The 22,208-nt window shown below is 41.8% G+C and overlaps 1 protein-coding gene across 4 annotated transcripts in view; it reads left to right on the top strand.

Moving 5' to 3' along the window:
• MBOAT1 (membrane bound O-acyltransferase domain containing 1) overlaps nucleotides 1–22,208 on the top strand; it is a 286,231-nt gene that overhangs the window by 144,971 nt on the left and 119,052 nt on the right. For 3 of the 4 annotated variants that reach the window (XM_029590751.1, XM_029590750.1, XM_029590749.1), the window contains one exon: nucleotides 22,078–22,155. The exons of the other annotated variant lie outside the window; for it this stretch is intronic. In XM_029590751.1, coding sequence (XP_029446611.1) covers nucleotides 22,078–22,155 — 78 coding nt within the window. The remainder of the gene's footprint in view (nucleotides 1–22,077; nucleotides 22,156–22,208) is intronic. 4 annotated transcript variants of the gene reach the window in all.

Here is a 22,208-nt window from a genome sequence, read left to right as displayed (position 1 = left end):
CAGAATATGTCTGGGGCAAGAGTTATTAACATGAATAGAAGCAAGTTGATGATCCTTTCAATTTCACTTGAATATGTCATATACAGTAATCATGACACAATAGTGACTGCTGTGTTTTTACATGGTAAAAGTTGTTTAGTACTGTTCAGGATATGATTTTGGATAAGCTTGCTGCAAAAATAAAAAGTAATAAATTTGAATTCTCTTTCTTTCTGTCATATCTATATAGATATAGCTATAGCTAAAAAAAATCACGCGCTCTCTCTCTCTCTCTCTATACATATATTTTCTAACAAAAATTCATTTCACACTCTGCCATTTAATACTTTCTCTGATCCAACTTAGAATGCACTCATCTGTTCAGAATGAATGCTCTATCAGGCACAGCTTGTATGAGAACCTTAACACCACAAGAGGTATCCAGTGGAAAGCACATTAATTTTTAGTAAACTAGCTACGAATGTCATATTCAGTGTTTATTAGAAAACTTGTCAAACTTGTGCTGGGCAGTCAAGCAAGGCTTGTGCTACATGATCTGACCATAGTGTACTTGCAGGAATGACTTTCACAACCATTCGTTTTGAAATAGAATAGAAACCTTTCTTAATTGAGTTAATACTTTTAGCAGGAGCTTTAATCTTCCTGCTTTAGCAAAGGTTGCAACATCGTGTCCCCAATGGACTCGGGACCGCTCTCCCAGCCCGCCCCCGAACCGTCACCACGCCTCTGGACCCGCCCCTCCCGCCCCTTTTAGGAAGCCCCGGGACTTACGCGCGTCCCGGGGCTTTGTGCGCGCCAGCTGCCTATGCAAAATAGGTGCGCTGGCGCGCGTAAATCCGGGAGGATTTAAAATCTACCCCTATGATTGGTTTGCTGCATAGATTTTGAGTGTCGTTTTTGTGGGGTTTTGTGTTAGTTCACAATGTGTCTGGCAGTGGAAGGTGTTTGTGCTGCTGTTACTGTGAGGTGACACCAGAATTTGAAAATATCTTTTACTATGATGAGCTGTAAGGGAAACATCCAAGCTCCATTGTTTGGGGGAATTTCAGTGGATGCACAGAGTTACAGAACTGGAGGTGCAGGGTTTATTATTGACATTCTGTCCCTTCCTATATATTCCAGACTTCACTCTCATAGCCAAATAGAATTAGTTGAATGAGGCTATCAAATAATTTTAATAGTAGTTTCACTAGAAGGGTGAAACTGGCCAGCTTTTTAAAATTATGCAGAAGACCCTTTGGGCGTTCTTATTGAAACTTTTTTATAGCCAGTTTTAAAGTAGGGGACCATGCTATGGAGGTGGGTGTGATAAGAGGAAATGTAATTTTGGCTCCCCCCCCCCCCCCCAAGTTCTTCTGTCTATAGTCGCCACTGATTTTCTGTGACCTTAAGCATTAGTAGGATGGGGGGGCGGGGGCACTGGAGAGGCACACAAATGCATTGACCCCCGGGCGCCGGAGTCCCTCAGTATGCCATGGCACCACATTATGGCAGTTTCCTAATCTCAACCAAAAGATCAAGAAGGAAACATCCTTAGTTTATAGCTTAAACCCTGTGCTTGGTCTTAGTCAGAAAGAGGCCGAGAAGCTTCTGTTCTTCAGAAGTTTCATAACAGTGTGTCAGGAGTAATGTATTTTGGGAACAGAAATCCAAGGGAGCAATAAACAACAAAGGTCGAGATACTGATGTCCACAAAGCAGGAAGGAGACCTCTGAGTGATTATATCTAATCATTTGATAGTGGCTTATACTATCTGAATTCAGAACGGTCTCCCCCAGAGATTGGAAAAAAAAATCCTTCAGAGGAGCAGCTGATCTATCTGCCTGTTAGATTCAGTACCTCCCACATATATTTGCATCTTTAGACATGATTTAGCCCTTTGTCTAACCATCATAATAAATGCCATAGTAACCCAAGGCTTCCTGCCTCGTCCACTAAAAAAGGCCATAATCAAACCCATCCTGAAGAAACCAGGCTCTGAGCCAAAAATAGTTGACCACTGTCATTCAGTTTCCAGCCTGCCCTTTCTTTCTAACTGCACACCGTGCGACAAGTTGGTGGGCAGAGTCAGAGGGAGGCTTGGGTTCATAAGGAGGAATATTAACTGTTAGAAAGAGGAAGTGATTATGCCATTGTACAGGTTGTATATACTGGCACATTGTTTCCGGCCCTGGAGTGCTTACCTGCATAAGGATATAGATAGATTTGATGTGGGGGTCTGTATCAGAAGCCTTGTGAGATGAAACTTAGAAAATTAAATATTTATACACTAGACGGGAAGGCAAGACATGACAGGATACATTCAAATACCTGAAAAGAGTTAATAATGCACAAGAAGTAAACTATCAAGGGATGTTCTGGAGTGCAAGGGTTTTATGATAGGAAGCTCAGAGGGGGTTAGACTGAAGAGAAACGACGGGGAAGTATTTCTCGGAAAGGATGGTGGAAGCGTGGAATGCCACCTAGGGTGGGTAGTGCCAGCTAAAACAGAAATGGAATTTAACCTATTATGTCTCAGTGTCCTATTTAGAGGACAGCTTCTTAAAACATGTGGGACATAATGGGTTAAGAGGGTATGGGATTAGCACAGAGGTGCTAAAAGTGTAGAGAGCAGAAAGCTTGAGGTAGCAGCATGTATTTTTAAGCATTCATAGCACCGCACTTGCCTGATTCAGCAATGGGTGTTGGACCTGCCCGAATATATGGCAGACAGGTTAATATGAAATGACCTGGCTGTGTGTTGTCTGACATGGTAGAATCAACTAGCAGTTGGGCGTGTCTGGCAGTCTACAAGGTCTTATTTATTTATTTATTTAAATGCTTTATATACCGTCGTTCAGTGTGAGAATCACTAGTTCACAATAGTTTACAGGTAAAACATTCATAAGAAAAATGAGTGTTACAAAGAGGATAGACATTCGTAGAAGCAGAAGTAATACAACGGTAGATTTCTAACATAAGAACAGATCTGGATTAAATATTTAATTTTCTAAGTTTCATCTCACAAGGCTTCTGATACAGACCCCCACATCAAATCTATCTATATCCTTATGCAGGTAAGCACTCCAGGTCCGGATGCAATATGCCAGGTGAGGTCTCACTAACAACCTGTACAATGGCATAATCACTTCCTCTTTCTAATAATGATGATATTCTTCCTTAGGAACCCAAGCCTCCCTCTGACTCTGCCCACCAACTTGTTGCACGGTTAGGAAGGTGGTGTGTGTGTGGATATTGCGTAAGAAAATAATAAGGTTATCTGAGTCACTGGGAACTGGGTGATTCAGACAAGTAGAAGGCATTTTTGAATAGCCAAGTTTTTAAGTCGCTTTTGGATTTCTTTTTATCCGTTAAGTGTTCAAAGTTCTTCTGGCATGGAGATCCATAGTTTTGGGCAGGCGATTGAGATCACTCTAACTCCAGTTAGTGTTAGATGAGAGTCTTTTAAGTTGGGAATTTCTAGGAGGCCTGTGTTCAGTGATCTGAGAGTTCGTTGGGGGATGTGAGTTTTAAATGTTATTCCTAGTACATGATTATTGTTCAGGTTAATGTTGTGTATTATAGTTAGAACTTTATAAAATATTCTTGACTGATCAGGAAGCCAGTGTAGAGCCATCAGAATTGGGGTGATGGGGTCAAATTTTCTTGCTCCAGATAACAGTCTGGCCGTGCATTTTGCAGAAGTTGACTAGTCGGAAGTCCTAGAAGTAATGAATTACTGTAGTCGAGGTTAGAGAAAATGAGGGGTTGTAAAACAGTTCTGAAATCTGTTGTGCTTAGCTGAGGTTTCAATCGGCTCAGTGTCCGCAGCTTGTGGAAACCAGATCTAATTATTTTGCTTAGGTGGGCTGTAATAATGTCCGGCATGTAGCTGGGTCTTTCTGGCAGGTTACAAAGGGGACATGGGAGGCTGGATGCTTGGGCAACAGCCCTGCTAGCACTGCCGGCTATTTAGATTATTGCAGAGTATTGCGGTTAAGGCATTGGAAAAGCGGGCTCTGGAGGGCAACTAAATGGGGATCTTGTATGTTCATCTTTGCAAGAAGGTGGCGCACAAAGGAAGAAATAGACTGTGCCGGATAAGGATAAATCTTATATGTGGTCACATTAGGAGACTGACAGTTGGGATGTAGCCTTAGTGTGGGCAGACCGGCTGGGTCAGCTGCTCTTTCTCTGCTGCCAGTTACTATGCTAACTATGTTACTAGGAAATCCTTTCCCTCCAAGTAATCTCTCACTGTCAGAATACTGAAATCTTATTAAGTGGTGATGTCTTTATTCTTATTGTGATCCAAAAAAATCAAAACCTGCTGTAGTACATGAACTTTCAAGACCACCCGAGTCTCTCTCTTATGGAGGAATCAGATAGCATGCCGTGATGTATGGATGAGTGTTTCTCTCTGTTTGCTTGTATGGTTTTTATTTGGGAGGAGGGGGATACGGATAGAGAAAATTAGATGGAGAGCTGAGAAGTGGGGATAGTCAGAGAGAGGAGATGGAGGGAATAGTGAAGGAGACTGAGATGGGGAGGGGAGAGGCAGCAAAGAAGTGATGGAAGGTTCAGTGAGGGAAGAGGCAAGAAAGTGGAAGGATGGTAAATAGGAAGAAGAAGGGTGAGATGAGAGAGAAGATCAAAGGAGGTAAAGCTCTGCTGATGAAGGGAGAGAGAGTTGGAGCAGAAAGCTGAAAAGAAATGAGGTAAAGATATGTGAGAAATGAATGACGATGGGAGGGGACAAGCATTGAAGAAAGGAGAGCAAAGAATCAAATGGAGAAGACAAAATGAGATGAAAGCAGAGGAGGCTGAGGGGGCAAAACACTTAAGCAACCAAGGTAGAGAGAAAACACATTTTATATCTAGTTTAGGAACTGGAATATGAATTCCTGACATGCTAAATTATTTTATATTCCATGTACAATGTAGTTGTGTTTTTTAAAATAATTGTATATGTAAGTAATGACAAATAGCCCTGCTGTACTCCTATTAGCTCTATTTTCTGCATGCAGTATATATACCTAAATACACCATATACTACTTTTGGCATATTTTTTTCATGCAGTGAGAAGTGAGGCGGATAGGGAGGTGTCAACTTATAATATTCTCCCCCTGGCATCCCCTACCCACTTTCCCAAAAAGAAACTTGGGCTGACTGGTTCTATCTCACCCCTGCCTCAGCTCCCTCTGCCTTTCCCCTGAGCTTCAGTCTGGCACCAATTTGTCAGAAAAAGTCAATAAAACGCTGCAAGAAATTCGTCCTCCAGCTACCTCAGCACCACCAGCTCCACCATGTTGGCATCGCTTCCTGCTAGATTCAGTTTGAATTCAGCAGTATCTGAGTCCTGGTGTGTGTGTGTGTGTGCTTGTTATTGAAAAAGCAGACCCCAATATTACCCTGAAATGTAAATGCAGTATTACTGTGATCTTTGAATTTTTGCAACCCTGAGGGTACATAAAGCATCTCCAAATTCTTAAAAAGGGTAGAATACTCACGAAAGATTGGGAGTCACTGCCTTAGTTGCTTGAGATATTGGTGATCTTGACAACTGGGTGTTTAATGCAGGTCGTCAACAGACCTTGAGAAGTGTTAGTCATGAATCAGTTATAGGGTTTTCCAACTTTTCCAGTCAGTCTGTTAATTCCTAGTTACAAATGCCCTTGTTCAATGTAACTTATTTTTCTCTTTACCCTTGTTCCATGTAAACCGGCATGATGTACCTACGAATGTCGGTAGATAAAAAACTTTAAATAAATACGCGTGAGAGAGAGAGTTGCGTATACTGGGTGTCTCCAGTGTATGCAGATTTATTACGTGTGGATTCATTGTGAATATTCTGAAAACCAGACTGGCTTGTGGGGGTCAGCAGGACCGGAAGTCCATTCAATCCGTTATCTTTTGAATCTAGCAGCAGGTGAATGTGTTTGAGTTCCCATGTTCTCCTTTCCTCTGTGTTTTTAAAGTTGTCCTTAACGAGAAACAGATAAGTTGAAGTTTCAGAGCAGGGGCAGCCGAATGCCTTGATGGTAAGGGAGGGGCAAGCATACCAACCAAGCTCCACCACCCAGCTCCCACTGCTAACTGCTTTCTTTATATACATTGTTCATGTAAATCATCTAAGTTGTAATTATTCGGTCTTATGGGACCAATAAAAAGCTTGATGCTAGAAAACTAGACATAGTGCTAAAGGAGAAGAACAGTATTACTAATAGAAGTGCCAGTACTAAGCAACTGTTCTGTACTATGTATGGAGAGAGAGAAGATCATTGAGCACCAAGAGGTGCAATCAGAGATCAAGAAAACGTGGCCTAAAGATACAGAAACCGTTCAGAAGATTGTGCAGTTTGTCCATGAGACCAGAGCTGCAAGATTAACTCTCTTTAAAGCTGATGAAGTGGGGGCTACTAAAGATAGCCTTATGGCCCCCTTCATCCTGAGAGGACATGGGGGAAGGAGAGCATGGTAACCCTGGTGAAGGGAGTTTTGGGATTACTCTTGCTTACCTAAGGCAAGATCTGAAGGCTCATGGAGGGCTCCCATCAGATTTGTCCACTGCCCCAGTGTAGCACTTGATTTTGTTTTATATAATAAAGGGAATGTAATTATTAGCGAAAATGTAAATCAGCTTCTTGTTAGCCATAAGGGGAAAAGGGGCCTCTTTCTTCTCATCCTGGTGCTCCTTATTAGGATGACTTTCTTATCAACAGAGTTTTGAGGATGCCACTTCTTGTTTTAGTGATTTAGCAGGTACAGATTTGCAGTCTTTTTGAAGGATAGGCTGCTGGCTGTTGGCATTGCTTTTGTGAAGTACAGAAAAATGGGGTGTCCACAAGGGCAGTCAAAAGATACATCTAAGTAGTAGGGAAGAAAATAGGTCCTGTTTAGAAGTGGCTTGGAATTTCTTCAGTCCCACGCTTTGAAGCTTTCAGAAAATCACTGGACTTGGATCTACAGTCCAGATTCAAACCTGAGCCCCCCCACTATTCAAGTACTGGTGTCACCATGGCATTTCTCCAGCCCAGTTTGGGGATCAGATCCAAGGCTCAGACATTCGGAACCGAAGCTTAGCGGTCCGATGTGTCACCCACAAACAAGCCCAAGTGTTAAACATAAAGTCCGGTGGCACTATGAAGTCCGGGAGAAGGGAATGCAGAGTCCCGGTGGCCAGGGATTCCTGTCAGGTCTTTGGCCCCACTGATGTGTCTAAGGGGCCTCTTCTCACCTTGCTGCTCCAGAGCACACGAGAACTGAAACCTAAGACCACAAAGCACCAGACAAGCCCGCAGGAGAACCCAGTAGCAGAGGTGGCGGATGCAGCTGGAAACCCACTACCGGAACTGGTTCTGCAAAGTGCACCCAGGACAGAAACGTCAAATCCACCAAGCACAACTGGCTTGCCGATGATGTAATCAGCGGTCATAACTGTGACCATTTCAAAGGAAAGGAGACAAGATAGGGAAAGTTTGGAATAGACTCAGCAAGTCTCCACTTGCACGCTGTACTGATTAGCCAGCTGTGCCCGCATGGTCTTTTTTGCTCATGGATTGGCATGTTAGGTTTGAGTGACAGTGCTGACAGCCTATCGCAGGGCGTTATGTTGAATTGATGCCCGGCCTCTGCATGAGTTAATAATATAGATAGAGACAATAGCTCTCCCTCAGGCAAATCAGAAATGTGTTTCCACTTTCCTTGGGGATCAAGATTTGCCTTTTTTTTTTTTTTTTTTTTTGTTTACCTGGAACTTAAACACACAAGTTAATTTTGAAAATCCTTGAGTAATTGGCTGAGTACGCGCACAAATTACCTTGCACGTAGTTATACTTGTGCCAGTTGGTGGTGTAACTTAGGCAAGTACTTTCTAAAATTAGAAAGTTTATACTTAAATTGCAACTTCAAGTTAACTCTGGCTTCCTCCTCTCTCTCCTGGTAAATCTATCTTCGTTGCACACAGAAGGATGTGGAAAACCAGGCCCTGCATTGACCTGCATGCACTGAGCCTGGGTCAGTTTTAGAGCAGCTGCTTGTACGCATAAAAGCTGTGGCAGTTTTCAAAGGCATTCATGTGGGGAATGACCACTTTTGAAAACTTTCTCCCTTCTAAGCAATGAAAAGCATGTGTGCTGTTTCACAGCGTGCTCGTCATTTTAGCCACGTTTAGGGAAGGAAAATTAAATAGATTGCCTTTTCAGTTCTCTTTGAGCGATTTTTCACAGAAATTGGACCATACCTGTGGCAGTTTGTAAAGAGAAAATATGTTTGTGACTTTGAAAAATTTAGCTAGTGAGAGACTTTGCACCTAGGTGGGCAGTTCCAAAATTGCCCCCAGATTGGGAGGTGTGCAATTTCAAACTAGTAAATACTGTACGCGCTGCATGGAATACAGAGGGGACGCAGATGGCTTATTCATTATTTTTTTTTTTTTACCCAGCAGTTTCTTCCTCCTTGTCATTATTTCCAGCTCATTTGGATCCAGGGCTGAGATCTGTTCCGTTACCTTGAGCTTTCGTTCAAAATTATCGAGGGATTTTCTACCCTTATTACGTTTCCCTCTCAACATAGTCATTCCAGTGACAGTTCTGGGCCGGGGGCGTGTACAGGGGCTCCTTTCTGGAATCCTGCAGTCGTGGGCCCTGAATGCAGCCACTCGTCGCCCTCAAGCAATTACTGTGGCTCCCACCTGCTCAGGACCCGTGAAAGCTGCCCCCGCAGCATCCTCCAGCCCCTTCTGACCTGGGGAATGGAAGACCTGACCTGGCCGCATGGCGGGGAACAGCAGTTGCCTCTGCCGGCCATGTAAGGTGTGTTCTGTCTCTTTGGCAATGAGGCAGTGGGTGAAATATATTCTTTTTGCATGGAAATATTTAGGCTTTGACATAGATAAAAAGATGCAGATAATTCAGTGCATCTGTTCCAATGACCTATGCTATTCCAGCACTCTGGTACCTTGAAAGGAGCATTATTTGTTAGCCTGGCTGGCTGATTGCTCTATTAACATAAACTGGAATGAAACAGAATATGAAAGGAAGATCAAACCCCCAGAGATGTACTTTGAGTGCACAGTGACAGCTTTGCATTCTAAACATTATCTCGTCGTAACTGAAATAAAAGCCCATACCACCACCCAGTCGGTTGAAGAGTATTTCAGTCAAGACATTGGAAAAGTGGGCTTTGGAGGGGAACTAAATGGGGGATCTTGTGGCCTTAGTGTGGACAGACCGGCTGGGTCAGCTGCTCTTTCTCTGCTGCCAGTTACTGTCAGGCCGATACAGTGCGCTCCGGCTCGCGGATTGAAAACCGGACGCTCAATTTTGCCGGTGTCGGTTCTCAAACCCGCTGACAGCCACGGGTTTGGAAACAGGACGCCAGCAAAATTGAGCGTCCGGTTTTCAAGCCGCGGGCTGATTTTTAAATTTTTTAAATTTAAAATTTGTAATTATTTTTAACCTCCGACTTAATAGCCCCCCCCAAAACTAATAGCGCCCGCAACATGCATTTGCATGTTGCGGGCGCTATTAGTTTTGGGGGGGGGGTTTGACTGCGTGTTTTCGAAGCGCTATTACCCGTTACTGAATAAGGGGTAAAACTAGCGCGTCGAAAACGCACGTCCAAACGTGGGTTAACAGTGCGCTCCGCCGGAGCGCACTGTACTGTATCGGCCTGTATGTTACTAGGAAATCCTTTCCCTCCAACTAATCTCTCACTGTCAGAATAGTGAAAGCTTATTAAGTGGTGAGGTCTTTATTCTTATTGTGATCCAAAAAAATCAAAACCTGCTGTAGTACATGAACTTTCAAGACCACCCGAGTCTCTCTCTTATGGAGGAATCAGATAGAATGCCGTGATGTATGGATGAGTGTTTCTCTTTTGCTTGTCAAGGTTTTATTTGGGCTCATTTACAGTATATTTGACGCTTGTATTGATGTGAACATATCCTAATGATCTTGCATTGCTGTCAGCATGTTTCTCAAGCTCGCCTTCCCCCTTTCTTTTGGTGGGGATCCCCTTGTTTCATGAGGGAGTGGGTACCATGAGATGTCTTTTCATGAGGTACATCAGTACAGAGTCACTAGTGCCAGCAGTGATCTTACATGTAGCAAGCATGCAGTGGATGAGATCAAACATTTTGGGTCATTCCTGTTTTGTTTTGGGTTTTTTGTTTTTTTTTAGTTCTCTTTTAACTTGCATTCTAAAGCACTGTGATATTTATACTCTTGCATTCTTCCAATTTCAGTCTGCATCAAAAAGTACAAAAATACATAGAGCGTTGCATAATAAAATTTGGACATGCCTGACAGCTCCATCCAGAAACTCTTGTAGCCGATAGTCAAAAAGAAAAAAGAAACTGGACTCCTAAATTAGGTGCCTAAGCTAGGCGTTATATTCAGCTGAACATAGCCAAAGTTTTCAGCTGAAAATTGACTTATGTTTAGCAACCTAAAATTTAAGCCTGCTATTCATTTTCCTAGATTTAAGATGCTAAATTGGGTGCCTGGTTCTGAAAATCAGTGCTAAGCTTCTAACTCTGTTTCCCTGCCCTTACTCCGCCCCGTGGCCATCCACTTCCTAAATTTAGGCACTCAGCCCGAGTGCATTTTTAAAAGGGCTAGTTTAGGAGCTTAACTCCAAAATCTAGGAGCCTGAATCATTTGAAAATCGAGCCCTCTTGTCTCTTGGCAGCTTTGTTTAAATACATGGGATCTTTTAATTTGCTTATGAGGTCTCTCACTCACAATTGGCATGTAATATAGTAATGCCATTCTGTATATACATAATCTCTCTTTCTCCATACAGGCACTCAGAGTCCCCTGTATGCTTATAGCTTCCAGCATTTCAGTCCTTTTAACCTAAGTTTTTCTTTTGAAATAAATATATCCTTTTTTAGTATTGATGTTGCTGTCCAAAATCTCTGTTTTCATCCCCTTGTATACAGTAGATAGTGATTAAAGCCCCTTGGATGCATTCATCACTTTGCTCTTACATATGTAGGAAGGCTGTATTTGTGAATTTTTAACCCTGGAATTGCAGTGAGTTTGAAATCCATTTAAAATGGGTTCTGTAATGTTTGAACAAAGTTTATTTTGCAGTTTGACATCTATTTCCAAACTTGCAGGGTTAAGAAGTTGAATGAGGACTTTACTGTAGCTCTATGTTCCTGAAGTTTTTTTTTTAAATTGTATTCTCTCTCTCTCTCATATATATAACTCTTGTGATGGTTGAACCCAGATAACAGTTCCAGAGGCCATATCTCACACTTCTATTTAAATGGATAGTATCAATATCTCACAACATATAACTTCAGAGTTTCGTGTTTGTGTGGATGGGGAGGAGGAATTTATTTTCAAGGCCCTCACGTTGTTCTTAATATCCAACTGTTATGACTTTTTAACACAGCATTAATAATCACAGCATTAGAGAATAATGAAGTCACTACTCAATGAAACTCAGGGAGAGTTTTTGGTGGTTTCCAACATTTCTCTTTTACTGATAAGATGTAAATGATGATTTAAAGTCTTTACAGCTGTGTACGTCAGTTTCAAGTTATTACAAGTGCTTTAAGTAAGTTTGTGACTTCTTACAGATCTTCTTAAACTCAGGTGTTAACTCCAGTTGATGTAATTCTTTTAATTACTCGATCTCTTCTCCATTGAGGTGATCCATCTCCTCTCCTATCTCCATCTTTCTCTCACAGGATGGCTGGAAATCAGCCCCTCCTTGGGTTTTGTTGATCTTGGATTCCTCATGCTGAAAGGGAACCTCTCCCATTTGATAAAAGAGCAAAATTAAGTAAGCTTAACTAGGTCCCAAAGGATTGGTACTCTAAAATTAAAGAAGATAATTGAAGCTTAAAGAATGGAATGAGAGGAGGGTGGAAAGAAACTCTCATCCAAAACAGAGAACTCCATGGCGGTTTAAGTTACATCAGAGCTTGGCACCAGACAGGCTGTCTCCTCCAAAGCAAAAGTAATCCATGAGGGTGATCTCTCATTATAAACCAACAGGACAGTATCATCGCAGGCATTCCACATGAGGGAGCTGCAAACACTTTATCCCTAAGCTCTCTCCCTCCCTATACCAAATGGTATAAACCTTACTAAAACTGGTAGGGGACTAACAGGATCCCTACATACATACGTGTTAAGCTTTTCTTATGTATCCATTTATAAGACTGATCTTGGGCATAGCCCCTGGCTTTGTGTGATGGCATGGCAAGGCCCGAAAAATCTGACCATAGTCATTAAAGACAAATTAGTCCCTCCAGTCTGCCCTCTTATTTTGGGCCGCACTGCAAAGGACTTATCCTAGCTGTCAGCTATTGAAACCTGACTGCTTTTAGAATATCACTCTTTATCCAAATCAAATTTTGTTGTCTTCACTTCCTGGGTAGATGCATATTCAATTTCTCATACTTAATCCAACACCCAAGTCATCCTGCTCCCACTGTCTCACCACTGAGCTTTTATAATTTTATTTATTTATTTAGTGAGTTTATAATTCACCAATCTTGGGAGCTTACAAAATAATTGAAATATATACATCTGACATAAAACACAAAATTAAGTAAAGCAAAAAAAACAACCCAAGACTCAAGCAAAAGAACATGGTAATATTATAGAACAAGTAATAGAGAAAATCCAGGAACATGGGAGCCCTTATCACAATGCCTCAAAGGCCTGTGCAGAAAAACTGTTTTGACCTTTATCTGAAACTTTAACTAATCTGACTCTGACTGTATCTCAAAAGAGAGGGTGTTCCAAAGCATGGGCCTGCAATTGAAAGACTTATCACGGGTCTTGCTCAAACAGTGGACACAGAGTTGGGCCTTTCCTGACTGATTAAAGTTCAGCTGGGTTCATTTGTGACTGGTGCAGACTTCAGATATTCAGGGGTGTCTCCTGTCCTAGATGTAAAGACAAACATAAGAGTTCTGAATTTTACTCTCCATGATATGAGACTAATGGAGATCTTTAAGAACCCGTGACGTCCTATCATGATGAGAGCAACTAGTTATGATACATGCTGACACATTTTGTGTAAGTTGTAGTACCCATATTAGCTAATTTGGAAAGCCTATATAAACTGAGTTGCAAAATTCAACCCCTGAGATGACCAAAGTCTGCATCACTGTCTTTAAATCAGAGGCCTGCAAAAGATGCTTCAAGCAGCACACTAGCTTCAATTGATAGAATGACTTCTGAGCCACTGCTCTGATATGGGCTTTCATAGTCAACTTGGAGTCAAACATAACTCTGAGGATTATGACCATATTCAAAACTGTAAGAGTAAATTGCCCTCATGTTAAATTGGCTGGAGGGTGGTTGGGTTCCAGAGTACTACTGAGCTATAATGTCTGTTTTTCTCACATTTAATGTTAACTTGTTCTTTTATTTCTATGTTCTAACTGATTGTAGGTAGTTAGTCATAATAGTGAGTGTCTAGGATCTATTTGGTTGCAATGGAAGAAATAACTGGATGTCATCAGCATAGATCTTACAAGATACCCCAAAAGAATCTATCACTTTCCAAATAAGGTTGAGACTATATTAAATGATACTGGAGAAAGGAAAGGACCTTGAGAAACTCCTGTGCTAAGAAGTTTCCAACTAGAGTTTTCTGTTCCCATTCATACTTTTTGAAATCTTGCCATTCGAAAAATTTTAAAATGGAAGCACGTAGGCCTAGTGTTTTTAGACAGCATATCAAAATGTCATATTTCAAAGTGTTGAAAGCTGACATGTCTAGGAATACTACCAAAACTGTACCTTCCTTATCCAGGCTTAACTGCAGCACAGTGAACAGCAGAATTTTTTGGTGGTGTGACCTCTACAGAATCCAGACTGGAAAGAGTCTAGAATAATTTGATCATCCAGATAATTTTGAAGTTGAGAGACTACAGTTTGTGTGATCAATTTGCTCAAAAAGGGCAACTTTAAAATTGTGTATGTAATTGTCAGTTTCTTGAAACAGCCAAAACAGCTATGAAAGTTGATTAAGCTGGTTGCCTATGTCTCTTTGGCCTTGCTGGACGATAACTGGCTAACTTCATCCTTCCAGCATCGATCCAATTGGTTTCTATGGTGTTTTAACCTCCTGGTTTTTCTACCTGACTTCCCCATGGATTTCAGTGTCACTAGTTCATGCTTCGTTTATCTGTGCTTTTTCTCTTTATCAAGAGCAGAGGCAAGAGGAGAGAGAGAGTGAAGGATGGGTTTCGTGCAATACTCTAACCTCCTAATTTTTTTCCTGCTACTATTCTCTGTGGTGTATATTTTCAAAGGATTTGCCTGTATGACTTAGTTACATGGGTAGATCTGGTTATTTATAAATATACCCCCATTTAGCAGGTAACAAATACATGGGTATTTCATAACATGTATACCTTTGCCCAAATAAAGATGTGTTCTCTTGAGCATGCTTAGGTCATGGGAATGGGCTATGTATGCATAACTTGGTTTTCACATGTATGTGCATAGTGTCCCATGCCTAAGTTATCTGCTGAAACAGGTGTAATATACATAACATCCCTATACAAGTCAAAATGTAAAGCCCAAAGGGAAATCACCCAGTCTTTTCTCTTGAAAATTTGTCAAAACCCATATGGGCCCAAAAGTGTTTTCACACATTTCCATTATTAAAAATTGACTCATATTCTGTCCCTAGCATATTTGAATTCTGTCAGAGTATTGGTTTTCACCACCTCTGCTGATGGGTTGATCCAAGCATCTACATCTCTCTTAATTAAGAAGTATATTCTTATTGTGAATAGGTGGTATTAAAAAAAATTTAAATTACCTGGTTCATGGGTTGTTCACGAGCAGTATTGGGGTTTATGCTGGAAGTTTCTGGGCTGGTGTGGTTCAATACAGGAGGGGCCAGGGCTGTGAGTCCTGTGGGATGAGAGGGGCTGTTATAGGGTCCAGAGACAGCACGGTGGTATTGCTGTGGATAGCTGAGAGCCTCGTGTGCCACGCCATGAGGAGATTCCTGAGGCAAGAGAGAAGAGTCAGTGTCATGCTGCAGGAAAAGGGGGTCAGAGCAAGCAGAGAAGAGTTGGATTACTGCTTCTGCTTTCATTCTGCTGTGGCGTTAATAAAGTAAGCTGTGTGCTAAAGCAAGAGGATGAGAAAAGGCGCCTTGGGAAAGCCTATGGTGCATTATGGAGAGTGGGCCATGATGCTTTTCCTGTTAGCTTGATGTCATTTCCTGTTTCACAGCCATAAAGCCATAAGTATAAATAAAAATTAGATTCTCTGTTTTATCACTAGACCCCCAAGATTTGAATCATAAAATAAAGAATTACTAACTGACAAATTTGATCATGATGAGCCAAAAGGCAAACCATTTCTTTCTATTATAAATTTGTTCTGAAAAAGGAACCTCCCATTCAATACCAAAAAATAATATGGGATTGGAATCATGAACTAAATTTGGCCATGGCCCCTTCATAAAATTGTTTGGAGGTAATATAGCATACTCAAGCAATGTGGGTTTAAGGGGAAATCAATTTAAATTCTTAATGAGAGCACACGTCATGCAGATCGCTCAGTCTGTCCACAGTCTTAAATGTCAAATGATGATGCAGTACAGAGAAGTCAGAAGACACCATATGGATTGCTGGAAAAGAGATAAAGCCTGTCACAGTGAAAGGTGAAGGAATGCAAGTTTTAGGGCGAGTGGAAGAGAAGCCACAACAGAAAATCCCAAGTGGCGTCAAGTGGCCCTACTGCCCCTCCTTAATCCATGTGCCTGGCCCACAATAAAACCTATAGAGCAGTGGTTCTCAACCCTGTCCTGGGGACCCCCCCAGCCAGTTGGGTTTTCAGGATATCCGCAATGAATATGCATGAGAGAAAATTTGCATACACTGCCTCCATAACATGCAAAATTTCTCTCATGAATATTCATTGCGGATATCCTGAAAACCCGACTGGCTGGGGGGGTCCCCAGGACAGGGTTGAGAACCACTGCTATAGAGGGAGAGAACTCTGTGGGTGGGACCCTGCTGGGTAGGATAAGAGGTGGAGCCAGCTGCAATCAGGGGTCTCACATCTCTAGGAGAAAGAGCTCCCGAACCCCTTCTGTAAGAAGGCAAAATCTTACCTGCCGGAGGTAAGCAGTCTACATTGTTCGGATGCTGAATACTGTAATAAAGCTTAAAGTTGTAAGAGGAAAGGCTGGAGTCTGTGTGGTTCGTGCCTCCAGCCTAAGAAGGTTACTCAGGTATCCCACAGGGAGGAAAGAATGAGTAAAGAAAGAAGAGAGAGACTGAGACAGAAAAGAGTGAGGGAGGAAAAAGAGAGACTGATAGATTATATAAGGGAACCCACATAAAATAGAAGCAGGTGTTAATACACTTACCTGTGAAGAAACCAAAATTTTTTCTCATTTCTCAGAGTTTCTAAAGTTTCTGAGAAGTAGAAAAACACAAAGAATCAGTTCTTAGGTTTAAAATAAAGCCATAAAAATAGAATTAATAAGAAGTAAAATTTTGAGAAATCTACTTATCTGATGAACGTTTGCAGATCTGTAAAGTAACCGATTTCAGAACAGTAGAAATCTTAAAACAAAATTGTTTGACATAAAATTGCAGATAACTCTATTGAAAAATTTTTTCTCTTTAAATACTTGTAGATATCTTACACTTAAAGTACTAAAGAAGTATTTTAAACTTCATTGAATTTATCTGATCTTATTAAAGAATTTTAAAATTTGAAGGGGTTAAGCTATTGTTTTAACTAAAAAAAAAAAAAGAGCACTCTGCCAGCTTGGTTTCTTCTTGAAATAAAATTGTATTCTTTTAAGGTGAAGTATCAATTCATTATTTTAAACTTTAAGATCATTCTGGGCTTTACCATTTGGTGAATTCTCTTGCTAAAAAATATTGGAAACCCCATAACCTTAAGCCACCAGTCATATACGTGACAGCAGATAGAAGAGGTTCCTAGCCCAGGTAGTTTTCATTATGCTTCCTCTGAACCTTCCTCACTGTAATTTTAGATCTTGACCTCTTGACCTTTGAATTTCTTTTTCGATGGAAAACTCCACCTTTCTGTATATTTATTTTATTTTATTTTTATTAGAATTTACATTATTAATAACAATTATCAATGATTTACAAGAATTTCTGAAATCCCCCGCATAAAACAAACCATATTGTTTTAAGTAATGCAAAGGTCATTCATGAAAACAGTTCTCAATAGACCGGGGGGGCATCATATAAGAAACTTCCCCTTGCCGGAAAGAAAAAAGGAAAAAAAAAAAAAGGATAGAGGAAATCAAACTACTATTGATGTCCATAAACTACCTGTCCTAAATACAGACCCATCCCTCCTTTTCATATTAACCATTCTTATCCATAAAAAATGTTTCCAAGTGTGAAGGATCAGAAAAAAAACCTTATTATTTTGAAAACTAATTAAACACTTAAATGGAAATTTAAGAAAGAAAGTGGCACCAAGGACCAACACTGTTTACCTCGACTGCAGGAATTGCATCCTCCGAAGTTGAGTAGTTGTGAAACATCTGAAAACATTTGTATTTTCTGACCACACTGCAAAAATTCTAGAACTAAATGTTTATCTCTTTCAGCACAAAATGATATCACTAAAGTGGCCCTAGTTGGAATATCATCTGCTGATGCTTCCAGAAAATTAGATAAGTTAGGGTTCACAGGAAGCAAGCTGTCAACCCCATCCTCGTTCTCATTTAGAACTCCCTTCTGGCATTGGTGGTAGAGGCTACAATAGTAACAGTTTAAGAGGGCCTGGGATAAGCACAAAGGATCCTGACTTGCTAAATGTGGGACAGATAATTGAGAAAGTGTGACCTAATGGCCCATGTTCAAGTGGTTATAGTGGTGTTCTAGACTGATTCAACAACGAGTCTTGGGGCTGCCAGAATGAATGGCAAAGTGATTAATATGAAAGGGTCAAAGTCCTATAGGAAATCCAGGCAGCCGTGTGGCTGGGTGTGGTCTGGTCAGCTCTGATAGTAGAATCAAGTACCATTGGGGTCTGTTTGGAAGGCTGCAAGTAGTGAAACTTATTTATTTAAATAATTTCCATTACGTTGATCCACAAATCTCAGCAGATTACATAATGACACACACAATTTTAATTCAAAATGGCAAAAAAAGCAATCAACACACAAACATGTAGAATATTACAGTATTTAAAAGTTAGCAAAAGCATTAAAAGTAACATAAATCATTGCCTACCACATTGAGTCTACACTATCGGTGCACCTCCTGATGTGGTGGTATACAACTTACAAGATATCCATCCGATTGCAGCGATAAGATGCACAGGACTCAGTTAATAAATTGAGAATAAAAAAAAAAATGGAAAGAAATAGGAAAAAAAAAATTTAAATTAATATCATTATCACCTAATCAGAGAGAAGTAAGAAGAGAAGAGACTGTCCTGGATTAGGGAAAATATCTTGCAGGCAGTTTGGATGTCCATAGCAGTGTGGACAGAGCAACTGGGCAGACTAGATGAGCAGTTTAGTCATCTTCTGCCATTGTCTACTAGGTTACTATGAATTTTTCTATCCTATCCCCCACCCTTTCCCTTCTTTTCTCCAGTATGTACATTTTGAGTACCGTAAGCCTTTCTTTGTAGGGGGTGTGTTGCAGGACTTGTATCATTTTAGAAGCCCTTTTCTTAACAACGTCTATCCTCTCATTAATGTTAGAGAGGTCTGGTCTCCAGAACCAAGCACGGTACTCAAAGTGCAGTCTCACTAGTGACCTATCCAGAGGCAATATTGCCTCCTTTTTCCTGTTAATACCGCTGTTTATGCACCTGAGCATACTGTTAGCTTTGCCGGTTGCTTTATTATATTGGCTGGCTACCTTGAGGTCATCTGATATAATTGCTCTTGGATCTTTCTTATTTGGACAGTTTCCAGTTCTTGTCCTTCTAACTGATATGTAGCTAATGGCTCTTTGCATGGTTTCACATCCATTAGCACTGAATCTCGTTTTCTCAACTCCTGACCTTTCTTCCAGTTTCTTTCAAGTAATCTTTGATTTTTCCCACCCCTTCTGGGCGTGCTTACTCTTTTTTTTTTTTTAACAGATTTTTATATTGCCTACAAACAAATCTATTTTTCCTCTCACGTTTCTCAGCAGTCTTGCTGGTCACAGTACTGAGCCTCATTGCTGAGGAGCTTGAAGGGCTGTTTTGTTACTGCTTTCTGCCCTGGAATGTGGATTTCCTCCTCTTCTTCTGATGCCCTCTCTCATCTGTCCCAAAATGCAGGAAGAGTGTTGGAACCAATGTTCTGGGCCTGGTAATAATGGCAGCTGAGGCGCCATTCAGTAAGTGCGGGGGGTCTGAGCTGTGCCCCATCTTTCCTTAGTTTCGCCAGTCAGCTTAGTCCTCTTGCTTGCTGATGCCACTGGGCCATATATCGGCACCAGTACTCTCCCAGTATTTTGAGAGGGGAAAGGTGAGATCCACAGAAGGGAGGGGATAATGGGGAGGGGGAGAGAGAGGAGAGATGCATTGGGGTGTTGGAGGATGGCGAGAGAGCACATCTCTGGCAATTGGAGTAGGGAAGCGGAAGAAAGTGAGGAGAATTACAGGGGATTGGGAAAGGAGAGGGACAATGACTTTGTGGTACTGAGGGAGGGAGACAGGTTCCTCAGGGGGCTTAAGGAGTTTAGGAGAGGAAGTCTAGGGAAGGAAGGTGAGAAGAAGTTTGGCATGCAAGGACAGAAAATGTCTTTGGCATTCGCCTTCCCACTGCGGGGGAAAAAAGCTTGTGCTGTTCTCCTCCTTCCAGATCCATTCTGTCTTTTCCCCCTCCTCCCCAGTTCCTCTCTGCTGACACTGATCTGGACCATCTCCTCTCTATCCTGCCTCTGACCTACTCCAGTCTTGCTGCAGTTGTCGTCTTCCTCCGTCTCTGCCGTTAGAAGGTGAGGGTACTTAATTGCATCAGTCCTTCAGCAGGAATCAAGTGCTGCAGGAGTATCCGTGTGGCACCCGTACATCTTGCCCTGACCTCTACCAGCATTTGAATTGTGCAAGAGGCAGGCAAGGACTGCATCTTCTTGGCGATAGGAAGCAGGGAAGACCAGCCTGGAGCTTGGCGAGGGGGAGAATAATGGGAATGGGGGAGGACCAGCTAGAAGCTGGTGGGAGAAGGGCTAGAACTTGGATTTATCTTTGCCTGGGAATGATTTGGGCTTCTAGAGGAATGTGATGGAGCAGGGATGGGAGCCTACCTCCTGATCTTAGATCCTCTTGCCTGTCTCCTCCTTTCCTCTTTCTCCCATCCCATGGTTCCATCTCCCTCCCCTTCTGTCCCCATTCCCAGTCCCTCTTTTCTCTCTCTCTCTCTCTCTCTCATTCTCTAATTCTGTTGAGATCCCTTCTCCACTACCCAATCACCACAGAAAATAATACACAAAGAAAAGTTGAAAAACTATTTTATTTTTATCAAATAAACTAAAATTTACTTAATATGCAAAACTGTACATTTATGCAAATATGCTGGTTAATTGCAGCAACGTTTCTGAAAAATTTTCTGCAGCTGCCACAGGAAACTAGGAGCTGCGGTCCTGAGTTAGCCAGAATGGCCCTAGTGGCTTGCAGGAGGCCTAGTTTATACTTCTAGCTCAGGCCTCCTTTCTTTGAGATAAAAGTGCTTCTGAATTGGCTCTCACGGCCTCCAGAGAAGGACAAGCTGGCTTCCATATGTGTGGCAGTAGTTTGTGATTTAATTTTTTTAATTTTTATCAAAGCAGCATTGGAAATAGCTCTGTTAAGGGAAGGTGGTTGCAGGGTTTGAACTGCGGACAATTAGGAGATTATTCCCTGGGCCAGAGCCTTTGCAAAAGAGCCAACAAGAGAACTTGGAGTAAATAGGGCCAAGGTTATTAAGAGATCAAGAAGGGAGAAGCTGGCCACTTCCCCCCCCCTCCAGCTTCGCTAAAGCCAGACTACAACGTGGTTGCTAAGAATAAAAAGCAACCAGAAGACAACCCATGCTTTCTAGCAAGATGAGCTCCCTGTTTCACAGGGAAGCTTTCTGCTAGTTCCAGGTTCCAGTTCCAGTCTTTGCCTTGCTTCTAGCCTGCTCTTGTTCCAAGCTGCAGATCTTTCTCAGTCCCTCAAGCTGCAAGCCCAGTCGTGCTCCCAAGCTTCAGTCCCATTCCTGGGCCAGTCCCAGTCGCTGCTCCGAGCTTCAGTTCCAAGTCGCCGTCCCATCTCCAGGTTAGAGTCTCGCCCCCAGCTTCAGCACTCCGGGACTCCAAACTCTCCCACCCATGAGCACCAGCGTGGCTAGGGAAGCTGACGCTCTGGAATAAAAGGAGCTGCAGAACTTTGAACTTCATCTTGCTTCTTTCCTTTTCTTTGGACTTTTCCCATACTGATTCCAGCAGTGATAGAATTCATAAATGATCGGACACTTTGGAACTATCAAAGGACTCAGCAGACACCAGGGATTTTTTAACTTTGCTACCAACCATAAAATTCTTCTGCCTCTCCCTTCTGAGCACTTTTAACACACATCAGTCCTGCCTCTCCTTCACTCTATCAATGGAATGCATTGTAGGATTAATGTGTATTTTCTGACAGTGACCTCTTTGTTGCACTCTGGTTTTGGACCAGAAGAAGGGAGTGTCTCCCTCCCAAAAGCTGTCTGAGAAATGTATTAAGTTAGTCCAATGGAAAGATATTTGATTTAGTCAGGAACGTTTGATATTCTGCCTTTCCCAAGTTTCTCACAAGGCAAATTCCCTAAAAATGCAGAGCACTTCAGACCGGTCAGCAGGTGGAAGTGCAAGGAAATGTCACCTTATTATATTATTATTATTTTTTTTTGTTTATTAACCTTTATTTCCATAAACTGTTCCATGAAAGGGCAGTTTCCCAGCGAAAAGTAATTTTGGGTAGAGTGGCTCAGAGTCATCTAATTTGTGTTTTTTTTTTTTTTTCCTGTGGTTTCAAGTAAGCCCCTCGTCCCGAGGTTGCTGCAAGGGATTATGTTGAGAAAACACTGCAGGAAAAGCAGTGCAAGGTTCGGCGCAGATGCCGAGATAATAACATTCGTATTATTTTCTTTCAAAGGTACTCCTTGCATCTCTTCGTACTGGTGGTGCTGTGCTACGGCATAATGACCCAGGCAAGCATCGCCAACGTCCACAGGTACGCAGTCCTGCCTTTTTATCCACAGCTTGAAGGTTCGGGCGTGAATGATG

The sequence above is a fragment of the Rhinatrema bivittatum genome, chromosome 2 (genome assembly GCF_901001135.1).
Source record: "Rhinatrema bivittatum chromosome 2, aRhiBiv1.1, whole genome shotgun sequence".
NCBI lineage: Eukaryota > Metazoa > Chordata > Amphibia > Gymnophiona > Rhinatrematidae > Rhinatrema > Rhinatrema bivittatum.
Note: the sequence above shows the minus strand (reverse complement) of the source record. Positions and strands in the feature narration are given on the sequence as shown.